The 12,766-nt window shown below is 40.1% G+C and overlaps 1 protein-coding gene across 6 annotated transcripts in view; it reads left to right on the forward strand.

The window, feature by feature from the left end:
* The window catches only part of svild (supervillin d), a 90,909-nt gene that overhangs the window by 25,475 nt on the left and 52,668 nt on the right, over positions 1-12,766 (forward strand). For 4 of the 6 annotated variants that reach the window (XM_036572984.1, XM_036572989.1, XM_036572988.1 and 1 more), the window contains exons 2-3: positions 2,035-2,547; positions 12,379-12,413. In XM_036572984.1, coding sequence (XP_036428877.1) covers positions 2,168-2,547; positions 12,379-12,413 — 415 coding nt within the window. In that variant the 5' untranslated portion in view covers positions 2,035-2,167. Of the gene's footprint in view, positions 1-1,445; positions 1,720-1,841; positions 1,939-2,034; positions 2,548-12,378; positions 12,414-12,766 lie in introns of those variants that run through there. The other 2 variants (XM_036572987.1, XM_036572985.1) reach the window with 2 other exon arrangements.

Here is a 12,766-nt window from a genome sequence, read left to right on the forward strand (position 1 = left end):
TCAGACTTGGCCTGTAATGATGAAGGCTGTTACAGAAACAGATGTACAAACTGTAATCTTACACACAGATTGTTACAGAAGAGCTTTTCATTGTGATGTTTGCAATGTATGGTTATGAACCATAATGTGACAGAGACAAACTGTTATACAGACACACATATTTCTTTAGAACGAGTAGGCCTGTCGCAATTATTCTGTAATTGCATGATCTCAATTGTTTGAGCTGATCACGATCAGTTTCCACAGTTGTTAGTTTTCACAATCATATGTTTATGTTGCAACCAACAGTGTGACTTAGGTGCATTGTCATCTGTTATGTTGAGGCAAGTATGGTACCTAGGCACCTTTAGAAGGCAGTGGTGAGTGATGTTTGTTTGATATTTGTTAATAACACCTTTAGAGGGCACTCATGAGTAATGTTTGTTTATTTGAACCCCAGCTGCGTCTTTCATCAATTGGGAGCTACTAAGTAGTGACTGCTAGGATTCAAGATGCTGATCAGCCAAATTGGCCACTTTCAGGCTTTTACTTTAATAGTTGAATGCAAAGAACAAATAAGAGAAATTGTTAATAGTTGTTTATATGGTAGTTAATTGTCAGCTAAAATTTCATGATTGCAACAGGCCGATTGTTTTTAAGTGCCATTAAGACGTTTCTGTATGGTCGGTGTTTCTCCAGAATATACAGTCTTCTTTTTAGGTCCTCAGGCTTCCAAAGGGCTGTTACTGATTCCTCTGATTGTATCCATCCATCTTGTTGCTTTTCATCCTCTTCCTCTTTTTCCCTTAACACTTCCAAGAATAATGGTCTTTTCTCATGAATTGACTCTTCTAAGAATATGTCACAAATAAATTCGGTTATCTGGGCTTCAGCTATAATTTCATGATCGCAACTAAATGTGATATATTTGTAACTGTATATCTCATTTGTGTAAGGACAGTTAAAAAACAAACTTAAAAACTCGACATGGTTTGAGGCATGGCGTAATGATTTTGGCATGCTGATTGGTGGGTATAAGCTTCCACTAGTTGTTAGCCACTTTAGCTTTTGAGTATTTTGCCCTTTGTCTCCATCCATGTCCTCTAATTTCTTCTCTTTCTCTTCATTCCATCTTCTATCACACTCCTGAGTTTCTGTCTGAAAGACATTTTTCGACATTGTGTTTCTTTACTTCTCCACTTTTGCCTCAGTCTTTTTGCTATCCTTCTCTCGCCTTCTCTCTCAAAGACTTTTTCTCTCTGACCATTTCATCTCTTAATTCCTCCTCCGTTCTTCTTGCTTGCTCTCTCTTTGGATCTCCCCCTGAGTGTGAGCTATTAAATGTGAGCTCCCAGATGTGGCCCATTAACCCTTGCTCTCTACAGCAGGAATCCAGCAGGGCCAAGCAACCCCCCCCCCTCGCTCAGACTCACACTAATACAAACACACCCACACTCTCTTTCTCTCTCCATATGCTCTGTACTGTAGTACACATACACGTACAGAGCATGCAGCTACATGCTTGATTATTTGGAAGCAGGAAGAGACTGTATATTCTGTAATCGGCAGAGGTAAGAATGCACAAATTAGAGCAAGGATGGATGTAGACATGCAGACACAGGCACTTGCATTGTTGGAGAAAGAATGGCTTCTTCTTGCATAAAACCTGCATTTGGTCATGGCTGTGTGATGTGGCGGAACTATACTTTTGTCTTCAGTTTATGCCTGATAGGAGAAGTTGTAAGAAAGAGTTCTCTCTAAGTCTCTCTCCCAATCTCTCTCTCTCTATCTGGGCTGTGAAGGTAATATGAGAAGCAATGCTCATTGGGCAGTGCTCAGAGTAGGAGTGAACTGTGTTTGACTGAGCTTATACTGGAAAAGAATGAATAGATTACTGCAAGTCTGTGTGACTGCGTGCACAAGGGCTTTGCTCCACAACTTGAGTTTAGTGTGTATTTAGTAAGGGTTTGATTTTCCTAGCTATGAGATTAGAAAATTGAGCCATGTTAGAACTTCAAGAACTCTACTAATGCTATTTCTCTTTTCTCTCCACAGTCAGATGAATTGAAGGACAGACATTGTCCATCAGGAGATAACCTGCTTTTCTGGAGCGTTGGACTCTACTCAGCTGATTTTATTTACATTAAAGGCTAAAGGACCTGTTGCTATTAGTCAAAACTGAGAGGTGATGGATGCAGTGGAGACTCTTCAGGGCTCCGCGCTGGAGTCCAAAGCAGAGCGCATCGCCCGCTACAAAGCCGAGAGGCGGCGGGAGCTAGCTGAGCGCTATGCTAACCTGGAAGACATCTCCTCCAAATACTCCCGCAGGGACAGACATCGGGACACCTCAGAGGTTCCCGACACTGCCTCCAGCTCAGAGCAGAAGTCAAAGGATTTGCCCTCCTCTAGTCGGGGTCAGACCCCTGAAGCTAGCACTGGGGCAGGTGAGAAGGAGGCGCTGAGCGAATCTGACAGAAAACAGGAAACGCATTCTGGACCAACCTCCAAAACCTCCCTCACCTGCAGCAGTGTGGGCGAGCAGGGAACAGCATCGAGATCCCAGCACAGGTGAGTTATACTTATATTTTATGGTTTTATGAATGTCTTGTGGATGTCGGTAAATGACCGATATACCACAATGGATGATAAAATCGCTTGATATTAAGGTTCCAAAGATTTATTAGCATTGGCTTAATCGCCCTTTTTAACATTGTTTAAGAAAACTACTTTCAGGAATGTGATATAATTTTAATCAATAACCAACCAGTTGTTTATTTGAGTTAAAGAATTTTGACAGTTGGTAACTGATATAATCATACCCGGCAATCTGTATCATTCAGCAGAATTTTATTAACTAAATGTATCTATATAAAATTATGTTAGTTGATATTATTGGTCATTGGAATGAATTTAACTTAAAGGAATGGTTTACTGAAAAATTATATTTACACTAATTTCCCAACCCAAAATGTAGTCAAGAATTTAGTTTTGCACTGGAGCTACGAGGCTAAAACAATAGAAGTCTAAGTCATGAAAAAGACAAAGGCTGACACAGACTTGCTTTAGTTTTTAGCTATTTAGATCCATGCCAAAGATAAAGAAGTGAACTTGTTAATCACCTACATTAATTTATTTATTTATTGTTGGTAAACCATTGTTTAAAATTGGTACATGGTAACAATTTTTTTTGTGGTAAAAAATATTTTTTTATATTGGTTGAACTGTAATGGATATATCTATCAGCTTTCAAAGCGGCTCATGGTGAGAGTCTGAAAGACTGAACAGTTCAAGGGGCTCAACCAGAATACATCCTGCTGTTATGACATCTGAGCTGTTTGTTTTTGTTTAAAGTCGCTGGCTGTGGAATGTTTTCACGTTTCGGGCAAATTACAACCATGTTGATTTGAAGCGAATGTGTATGAGCTCTCGAGGAGAGCTGGGTGACATTAATCGGCCAAACTGCAATCCACCCTATAAGCAGAACATGGAAAGAAGGGGTGAAACTTTTCTCTCCTTGTTTGGGACTGTTTCTCTCCAATGAAGCAGCAGACGGAGCCTGTTGGGTCCTGATTCAGCCCTTGAGCAACATTTCAGTCTCTGAGCTGAGGATGAGAATGGAGTTGTGCAACAGGCGATCGCTAGTGGGCTTCTGCTTGGATGCGTAGAAGTACTGCATTGTGTTCTGAACAGTGATTCACTATTCAATTCCCTTTATCAGTTAATCTGTGTGATGTGGGATTATGCCAGAATTTTACCTAAAACAAAGGTGTCTTATTTATGGCCTGTGTGTACATGGTATGTGGTGACTCATCACGCCTTTGAGCGGAGTAGCACAGTTGTGAGCACAGTGAACGTGACAGCCTGTCATTGTTGGTTCATTTTCAGACTGTTATTATGTGAGCAACCTGCCAGTCCTGCTGTTGCATATCTATTTGTATGGCTTCCGGCTTTTAAGACTCAGGGCTTAGATTAGAGACGTAACCTGGCAGGTAAACTAACAGGTCTAGTGTCAGAACAACTCCATGTTGCATAGCACACCGTAGACCCATATGCGGAACCGCTTTTGGTTCTCTGAAGAACCTTTGAATTATGGTTCTTTAAAGAACAATTTTCCTAAATGCAATGTTAAGAACCATTTTAAGAACCAAAGTTTATGGGACATACACATAACATAAAGGTTCTGAGGGTGTAACAATTCCAATGTGTATAGTAAAATGTCATTGGAAATAGTGTATCAAAATGTAAAATTGTAGGCAGATACGTGCCGCTGTCTTTCCCGAGGGTCTCTCATTTATTATATTTTGTGGAAATCACTGTCGACGATCAAAACTAGGCATCTGGGTGCATCCTAACACAGTAACCTTGGCAGGGAGGGGAGGGGCTTATGTTGTATTGCTTATTTATCTGAGCTGATCAAATCTGTGTGGTATGTAATTAGAGCTCTGTCTTTTTTAGCTTTTTTTTTACCATTTTCTCATACATAATGTAGAAAATCTGAAAACAAATGTACAGTTAAACCCTGGGTGCACATACACGTAAGCTAAATTTTTAAACTAAAATATTAACATCAGCATGTCAACAATACACCACTGTATTAGAGTTTGGGCAAAAAAAAAAAATACTTTGAGATGTTTTCACAAAACATTTAACGTTATTCGGTTTTGCTGGGGTTTGATAAGTTCACCTCCCGCTGACTAGTCTGTTGCAAGTGAAATAGTCCACTTTTTTTTTGGAGCAGACATCAAGGAATGGCCGGTCCTTTTGAGGTAGCCTTATGCTAACATGGACACCAGAGTGCTTCTGTTAATCTTGTACTGCCTAAACAGAGCCACTTGACTCGATCAGCTGAATCAAGTGATGTCGAGGTGTTGGTACTTAAAGGTGAATGTAATATTCTCTGAATTCCAGTAACATCTATCGGTCAGCAGCACTAGCGTATGGAAGCACGTATGAGACGAATTGAGAAATTTGATGAAACTGAAGTTTATTTCTCATTAGAATCTCCTATTTCATGCTAAATGATGTAGCAGTTACATTCTGTACAGGCGCCAGAATTCTCCATTTAAAGTGGAACAGAAAATTAAAACAAAAAGCTGTTGAATATATGCTGTGATATATACCGAAATTTAATTATGCCAATGTTTTTTTTTTTTATTTGTTTGGTTTTTTTTGGGTCATACCCCCTGCTACTTTGAGACGTGATTTATTTATTGCCCACCCCTGAGCAAAACTGTACTGAATTGAATTTTGAATTTTCTCTGTTACTCCTATAAGGTTCTATATTGATTAATGTTTTTTCCACAGAGCCATGTGTCCTTTAGGAATCTGTGTTTTAAAGAGTACGTGTTGGAATTGCACCAGCTGTAATTTACGCACTAGGGATTAGCAAAAATGAGACATTGCTGTTTGAAAGTCCAAAGCAATCACATACGGACTCAAAATGAGTTCATATTCAAGGCAGTGTGTATTAACATGCACATTTAACCAGCACATTTAAACAGGAGCTTTGTCTGATGGTGCATTTGTCCTAAATGCTAGTCTGGTTGAGAAAAAATAAATGTGTAGTCAGTTGGATTCAATCCCAATTACACAGGCGGCAAATATGCACACAGGGTCTTTCCCAGGACTTTATCCCTTAGAGGGTAATTGTGAGCGCAGCAGATATCAGGTGTGTTCCAGAGTCAGCTGGTTTGAACACATTCATCAGGAGACTGAAGTGATGACGTGACATGCTGGCGTGGGTCCACTGACACTCAGCCTAGTATGGGTTGAGAAGAATGTTGACGCTATGCTATGTGCCACGCTTCTGCAGCTAGTAATCAGAGCAATGTGACACTCTTCTGCTCAATGTAGCTTAGTAAACTTGGCTTTTTCTGTGGGGAAGTTGGAGATTGTAGACAGTCAGAGATAGTAAAAAGGAGAATCTGGCAAACTTAATATTAGGGCTGCATGATATTTACAAAATACTGGAATTGTGATTGCATTGCTACATATTACTATTTCGATCCGTGCTGGTGAATCAGTAATATGATGTAGTTGAAGACAGGTCTGTATTATCTTGACTGACATAACGTTGGTTGCATTACATGAATACCGACATTCATCAAAACATACCAATATTGCCGTCTTCTGTGATATCAGGATTGAAGGCCAGTATCACAGTAACGATTAATATAGACAATATATTGTGTGACCAAGCAAGTTTTTTAGTAGTATTACAGTTCTCATACCCTAATCCTGAGTTGGAAATCAGTATTATTGGTTGTTTGGTGGGTTTTTTGAGTTTTTAACTGTGCATGTTTTTGGTGTTACTTTAAATGGTTATAGATAGAGATGGCAGCAGTCCAATATCATGCAATATCAGCAGAAAATGCTGGAACAGATGACAGCAGGTAAAAGGAATTAATCCAATCCAGTCCTGGAATAAATCTGTTCTGAAATAGTGCACATTCACACTGTGTAATGTGATGTTAGCTGTGTCGTTCTTCGTGTGGGGTTGCAGAGTGTTTGAGTAGCATGAGCATTACAGTCTACTTTCAAATTCTCATTGTGCTTCAATGAAAATAGCTCCTTTTAAAACATAGAGGTTTTTAAACTGTGTTTTCCTTCCCATTAGGGTAATCTTGCTGTTGTGGGCACCCAACATTATTCGTAAGGCATACTGTGCAAGCACACAGTATGTCCTATGAATAATGTTTCCGTGCCCAATAAATGACCAATGTAAAGTGCCCGTTTACTCTAGGGTTCTCCTTGCTCATGCTACTGTGTTTAGTTCTACATCAGTAGCATAGCAGACTGGGAGTGTTAGACTGTGGAATGTCAATCAAGAAAGCTCATTAGGATATTATTGTAAGCAGATCTTTATCATACATCTTGTTCATTCAAATCTTTGCTCGATGTTTAATACAACACTCAATTTTAGTATCGTACATATATTTTTAACATTTTACTCTGTATACCAAAATAGTGATATTGCATCATCTCTTATTATAGAAAAAATGTTGCCAAGCATAAATATTTTGTGAAATGTTAAGGAGATGTTAAAAACACAAAATGGATCAGCTCTTTAAGGAGGTACAGAAAAACAAACAGTATCCGCTTATGAGGTATAAGGTGTTGCTCAACAGCCTGTGAGCAAGACCGCAGTGACAATGTTCTAATGGTCTTTTAGCCTCTTACTTCATTTGTGTCTTTCACTAGTTCATGCACTCTTAAAAACAAATGTTCCTAAATGGTTCTTGCCATGAAGGAACCGTACTATAGAATCGTTTTATTATGTAGAGGTTCTGTAGGTTCTTCACACTCACTTGTCTCTTGGCATCACTGCAAGGCCTGTCACAATGATTAAATAATCGCCTGATCACAATTATTTAAGCTCATGTTCATTTTCCAGCCATTAGATTTCACAGTCATATGTTTATGTCACAACAAACAGAATTTATTTGGATGCACTTTTATCCGTTGGGTTGAGGCAGATGTACGAAAAAGAAAATAGAAAACACGTACTGAGACAGTGTTTGCTTATTTGAACTAGGGCTGTGTTTCGTCAGGATTGACAGCTGGGAAGCAAGACAGCTTATCAGATAATTTTTAATAGTTGCAATGAACGAAAAACAATTAAACTGTTAACTGTAATTATTGAAATGAAATCATCAGCTAAAATTTCAGGCCTAATCATGGCAAAGAACCCTTTCTGGCACCATTATTGTGTGTGCAGCTGGGATATAAAGGTGTCAAAACAGTCCTGGTTGGGCCATCTTTTATTTCTCCACCTCCTCTGTGTTTACACAACAATGTTGTGGTTACATCTTACCAAGCTTCACAGCAGGGAGAGCTGAACTCAACCTAGCCCACAAGAATGACAATGATAATGCGGAATTCACTCACATTACGGGGTCAGGCTGCCTCCCTGTGTGAGCTGGGAGTGCAGATGTTTTGACTGTTGGAGTAGAGCTAGAGTCTCTCTTTACTGCCGTGCCCTCGCCCACATCAAACTAGGGCAAACTAACCGTGGCAACATGAAAGAGGAGCCTCAAAGGCGATGTAATATGAGTGAATCTAAGGAAAGTGAAAGTTCAGGATGGCGTATCGTCCTGCCCCTGCAGCTCTGCCCTCCACTTCTAGCTCTGAAAACACATCCAGGATGCCTAACTGACCTCAGCTGCAGATAGTTTGAGAGCAGCTGGACTTTTAGCCCTTGAACTCAGGGCTTATCTTAAGACTTATTATTCACTGCTATGAACTAATGTGCTAATATGTAAAGTTATGGACGCTCTTAAAAAGAATGGTTCTTCAACAGTACTTTGGTAAAGAAAATAGTTCTATATACAACCATGAACGCTCAATTCTGAAAAGGTTCTATAGAATGTGCTGTAGGTAGTTCTGTATCGAACCTTTTTGAAAAGGGTTCTATGTAGCATCAAAAAGGGTTCTTCTATTGTTACAATGTCAAACTTGTTACAATAGAAGAACCCTTTTTTTAAACAGGCTGTTTTGTTACTTTGCCTGTAAGACTGATGTAGAATAAATGGGCTCTGAATCGTATATTGTAAAGTATAATAATGTTATGTTTGTGTCATATCGCCACCTCCACTGTGATGCCTCTCATGCTTTTTTCGTAAACCTTATCATTTTCTCCGTCCTCCCAGTGCTTTTTCTCGGTGTGCTGATTTATTGCTCTCTCCTCTCCCCGTCTGCCCTTCTCATCCTTTCACCTCTCTTCCCAAGTCTACATTTGCATGCAGATGTGACCTTTGACCCCTCTCTCTGAGGCATGGCGGCCGGTCGAGTTCAGAGTCATGGCTGACAGTCCATCAGCGAAGCGGTCGCAGGGGCCGGCGGAGGACCCCAGCCACTTAGAATGCAGCGGAGGCAGAGCACAGAGAGACAGCAGGGTCAATGAGCTTTGAGGGAACAGTGTGAAGTCAAAAGCTTGACCACTTTATTTTAGATTGCACTGAACAGGTTTTTGCCCACTAGAGTACTTTCACTCTCCCCACCCTCTCTCTCTCTCTCTCTCTCTCTCTCTCTCTCTCTCTCTCTTCTTTGCTTCCCTGCCTTTCTTTCTCTCTCTGTCACTCCTTCTTTCTTTCTCTCTTTGACTCTCCTTTTTCTGTCTGTCTCTCTTTTTCACTCTCTCTCTCTCCTTTCTCTCTTTCTCCCTTTTTTCTTTTTCTCCCCTCTCTCATGATTTTTTTTTACTGCCTCCCTCCCTGTCTTTTTTCTCTTTTCTCTCTCTCCCTCCTCTCTTTTTCTCCCGCTCTTTTTCCCTCTCTCTCTTTCTTCTCTCTGCTTTTCTCTCTCTCTCTCTCCTTTCTCTCTTTCTCCTTCTCTTTTTCTCTCTTTGCCTCTCTCTCCCCTCTCATCTCTTCCTCTGCCTTCTCTGTCTTTTTCTCTCTCTTTTTATTTGGTTCTTTCCTCTCTCTCTCTCTCTCTCTCTCTCTCTCTCTCTCTCTCTCTGTCTTACTCTTTCATTCTCTCCCTCTCTCCTCTCTCTCTCTCTCTCTCTCTGTCTTACTCTTTCACTCTCTGCCTCTCTCCTTTCCCTCTCTCCCTCTCTCTCTCTCTCTCTCTATATATATATATATATATATATATCTTTAATCGTAGCACTTAGTGCAGTGTACATGATTTTCTGTATTCTGACTCTTCTCTTTGTTAAATCCTCTGACTGTAACTCAAGCTCGGCTCTCTGTGGGAACTGCTATAGCAGTCACTCAGTCTGTGAAGGGAAGTTGTCTTGGTTATGTTTAGTCTGTTTATTTCATGCTTTGTGGCAAATTGTGTTTTTCAGTGCGCTGATAGCTTTGCACTGGTAGATGCTGCGCTGAGTGCGGGTCATGCCCAAGATATCGTATTTCCTCTTTTGTAATCTTTTGTAGCAGCGCTGGCTGGCTGCTGTTGATGACACGTCGGCTGTCAGATGCATGTCTGTTCCTGAGTCAGACTTTTTTTTGTTTCGAGGTTGATTCCCCTATGTGAAATTTGTTATGCTTATGCAAGTCTTACATTTTAATTGCCCTACAGGCAGCTGCTCTCCATCATATGCTGTTCCTGCAGGAGCTCTCTCAGTCCTTAGGGACTGATCTAACAGTCAGGGTCCAAACAGATGCGAGAAAACCTTGGTGTAATGGAACTCAGCTGAATCTTGTTGGCAGATCCTCTGCGATTAGTCTTACTCTGAAACCCTTGCAAAAGTGCAGGATGAGTTGGCAAAAAAAGACAGATTTTATCATGCTCTTCATGAAGTGCGCTTTATCATGCGTTTGACCAGAGTAGTTCCCTTGACTTTATCTGACTAGTGTACAGTGTGGATATTAGGAGGAGGGAGGCGAGGGGATTTCGGGTGAAAATATGTCTTATAAAACTGATATTTCTGGTTCTAAAATCTGACAACCTGAGCCATGTTCAAAGCTGTTGTAAAATGCTTGAAATACCAGTGGCATAGCCAGAATTTCATTTTAGGGGTGACCTGCTTGCAAGTGGGGGGGTTAACTAGCAAGCGTTAAGGCCCAGAGACATCTACAAACCCAGTTTCAAAAAAGGACAGTATGTAAAATGCCAGAAAAAACCAGAAAGCAGAGATTAGTAAATTCTGCCTGACCTGTAATAAATTGAAAACAGTGCAAAAACACAATGTTTAATGTTTTACCTTATAAACTTTATTGTTTTTTTATAAATATATGCTCATTCCAAATATGTTGCCTGCAACATTTTCCAAAAATGTTTACACTGGGTTACATCACTTGTCTTTCCAACAGCAGTTAGTAAACATTTGGGTACTGATGTCACCAACTGATCCACTTTTTACATTTTTTTTGCCTATCTTCAGTTATAGAAGTCTTCAGCTGCACAACCATATGGAGCGTTCGTTGTTGTAAATTGCAATTGATAATGTGCCACACGTTGTCAATAGGAGACATACAGGCCAATCTAGCACCTGCACTTTCTGATTGTGCAGCCTGTTATTTCTGTAAACAATCTTACAGGTTGACTTGAGACCACACTAAACATTTGGACTGTGTATCAGTCCATCTAAGATGAACATGAGCCCAGAGAAGTCGGCAGTGTTTCTGAATGTTGTTGACTTACAGCTTCCACTGTACATAGTACAGTTTTAACTTGCATTTGTAAATGCAGCAACAAACAGTGTTGACAGCAGTTTGTCATTTGTACTCCCAAGCCCAAGTGGTGATATCCATCACAGAAGTATGTTGGTTTTAATGCAGTGCCATCTGGAGGATTGTAGGCCACGAACATCCAGTTGCAGGCATTCATTTCAGAATGAACATATATTTACAAAAAACAATGAAGTTGATAAGAGAAAACATTATGCAACTTGTCTTTTTACTGCTTTTATTTAAATACAGATCAAAGTGGATTTACAAACCATGGCTTTCTGTTATAATTTGCATTTCATATACTGTCCCAACTTTTTTGGAATTGCATTGGTATATTGCAAAAATGACAAACTCCAACCAGCCAGCTTCATTATAGTTGTAGAGTAAAAAAACAACCTGATTATTCACCTCACATTTGGTTGACATTAGTTGCTATAACAAGTGACAGAATACCACAGCAGGTATCTCACTGTTTTGAACTTTGTTTTCTTTATGACGGTCATGTACTTCTGTTTGCTAATTGGTAGTTTGGAGCACAGTTCATCTAAGTTCTCACCATCAGGAGAAACAATGGAGCGAACTGATGCTGTGTTTACATGTTGTTCTTGGAAAAAAGTTCAGTGCGCTCTTGCATGACTGACTGTGGTGTGCAGATGTGTAAATGTTGCCATGGTGATAGTGTTCACTGCAAATCCAAGTCTTTTATTTATTTAGAGTGGAAAAGGTCATGACGCAAGGAATCTGCACCTTTGCACAGGACAGCATAACATTTTGTAATATTTTCATTGACACTGGACGTTTTTTTTACAACCATGTGAAATGTGGGGGTCAAATGGGGTGTCTTGGCCCCATCAGACAACCCCCATCCCAGGCCCCCTTTAGCTACACTGCTGTGATATGCACATATGACCACACACAACTGAATTCTGTATTAATGCACCAAGTTATTAAATGCCATTGTGCTGTTCATGGAATAAGCTTTGATTTGTTTGTTATGTTGTTTGGCATCCATAAACTACTATTGCTTGGCAGAAGAATTGTTTATCGCAATTAATATTAATCATAAAAGAAACATTTTTTTGAACATTGCTAAATTTTATCATGGTGTATTTTGTATAAAAGCAATAAGCCACTGAAGGCTGTTGTGCTTTGCATTATGCCTAGTGATCCTGGGGTAAAATCACTGCAATGTGCAGCCCATCGTGGCTTATTTCTTTAAAGTTCTGTGCTGTTTCTGCATTTGTGTGACATCACTAATATCTGCCTCTCTTTTTCACAGTCTGCTGGGAGTGGAGGACGTCAAGATGCCAAAGGGTAAGTCTCTTCCCTTTCAGTCCCTTCAAAGGCTCCTTTGTGAAGAATAGGGCTCTTTTCTTTCTCCCTCTCCTCTCTCCATTGTGCTCCCTGTGTCCCTTTCTCTCTTAAGTGAGAAGGAAGAGATATATACTGTCCCACCATACAGCCACAATGAGAGGTAGTGATTGTCGAACTTAGGACAGAGTGAAGCTAAACACACACAGACACCTTTCAGCACAATGACTTTTTATCTCAGACGCACTGTGTGAAAGAGCAGAGCCTTTGCTAACTTGGTGGGGGGGTCACTGGTTTCATCAAAGTAATCATGATTAGAGCTTTATTTGGAGAACACTCTGTGTGACCTACAGCAA

The sequence above is a fragment of the Colossoma macropomum genome, unplaced genomic scaffold, assembly GCF_904425465.1.
Source record: "Colossoma macropomum unplaced genomic scaffold, Colossoma_macropomum, whole genome shotgun sequence".
In the NCBI taxonomy this organism is placed as follows: domain Eukaryota; kingdom Metazoa; phylum Chordata; class Actinopteri; order Characiformes; family Serrasalmidae; genus Colossoma; species Colossoma macropomum.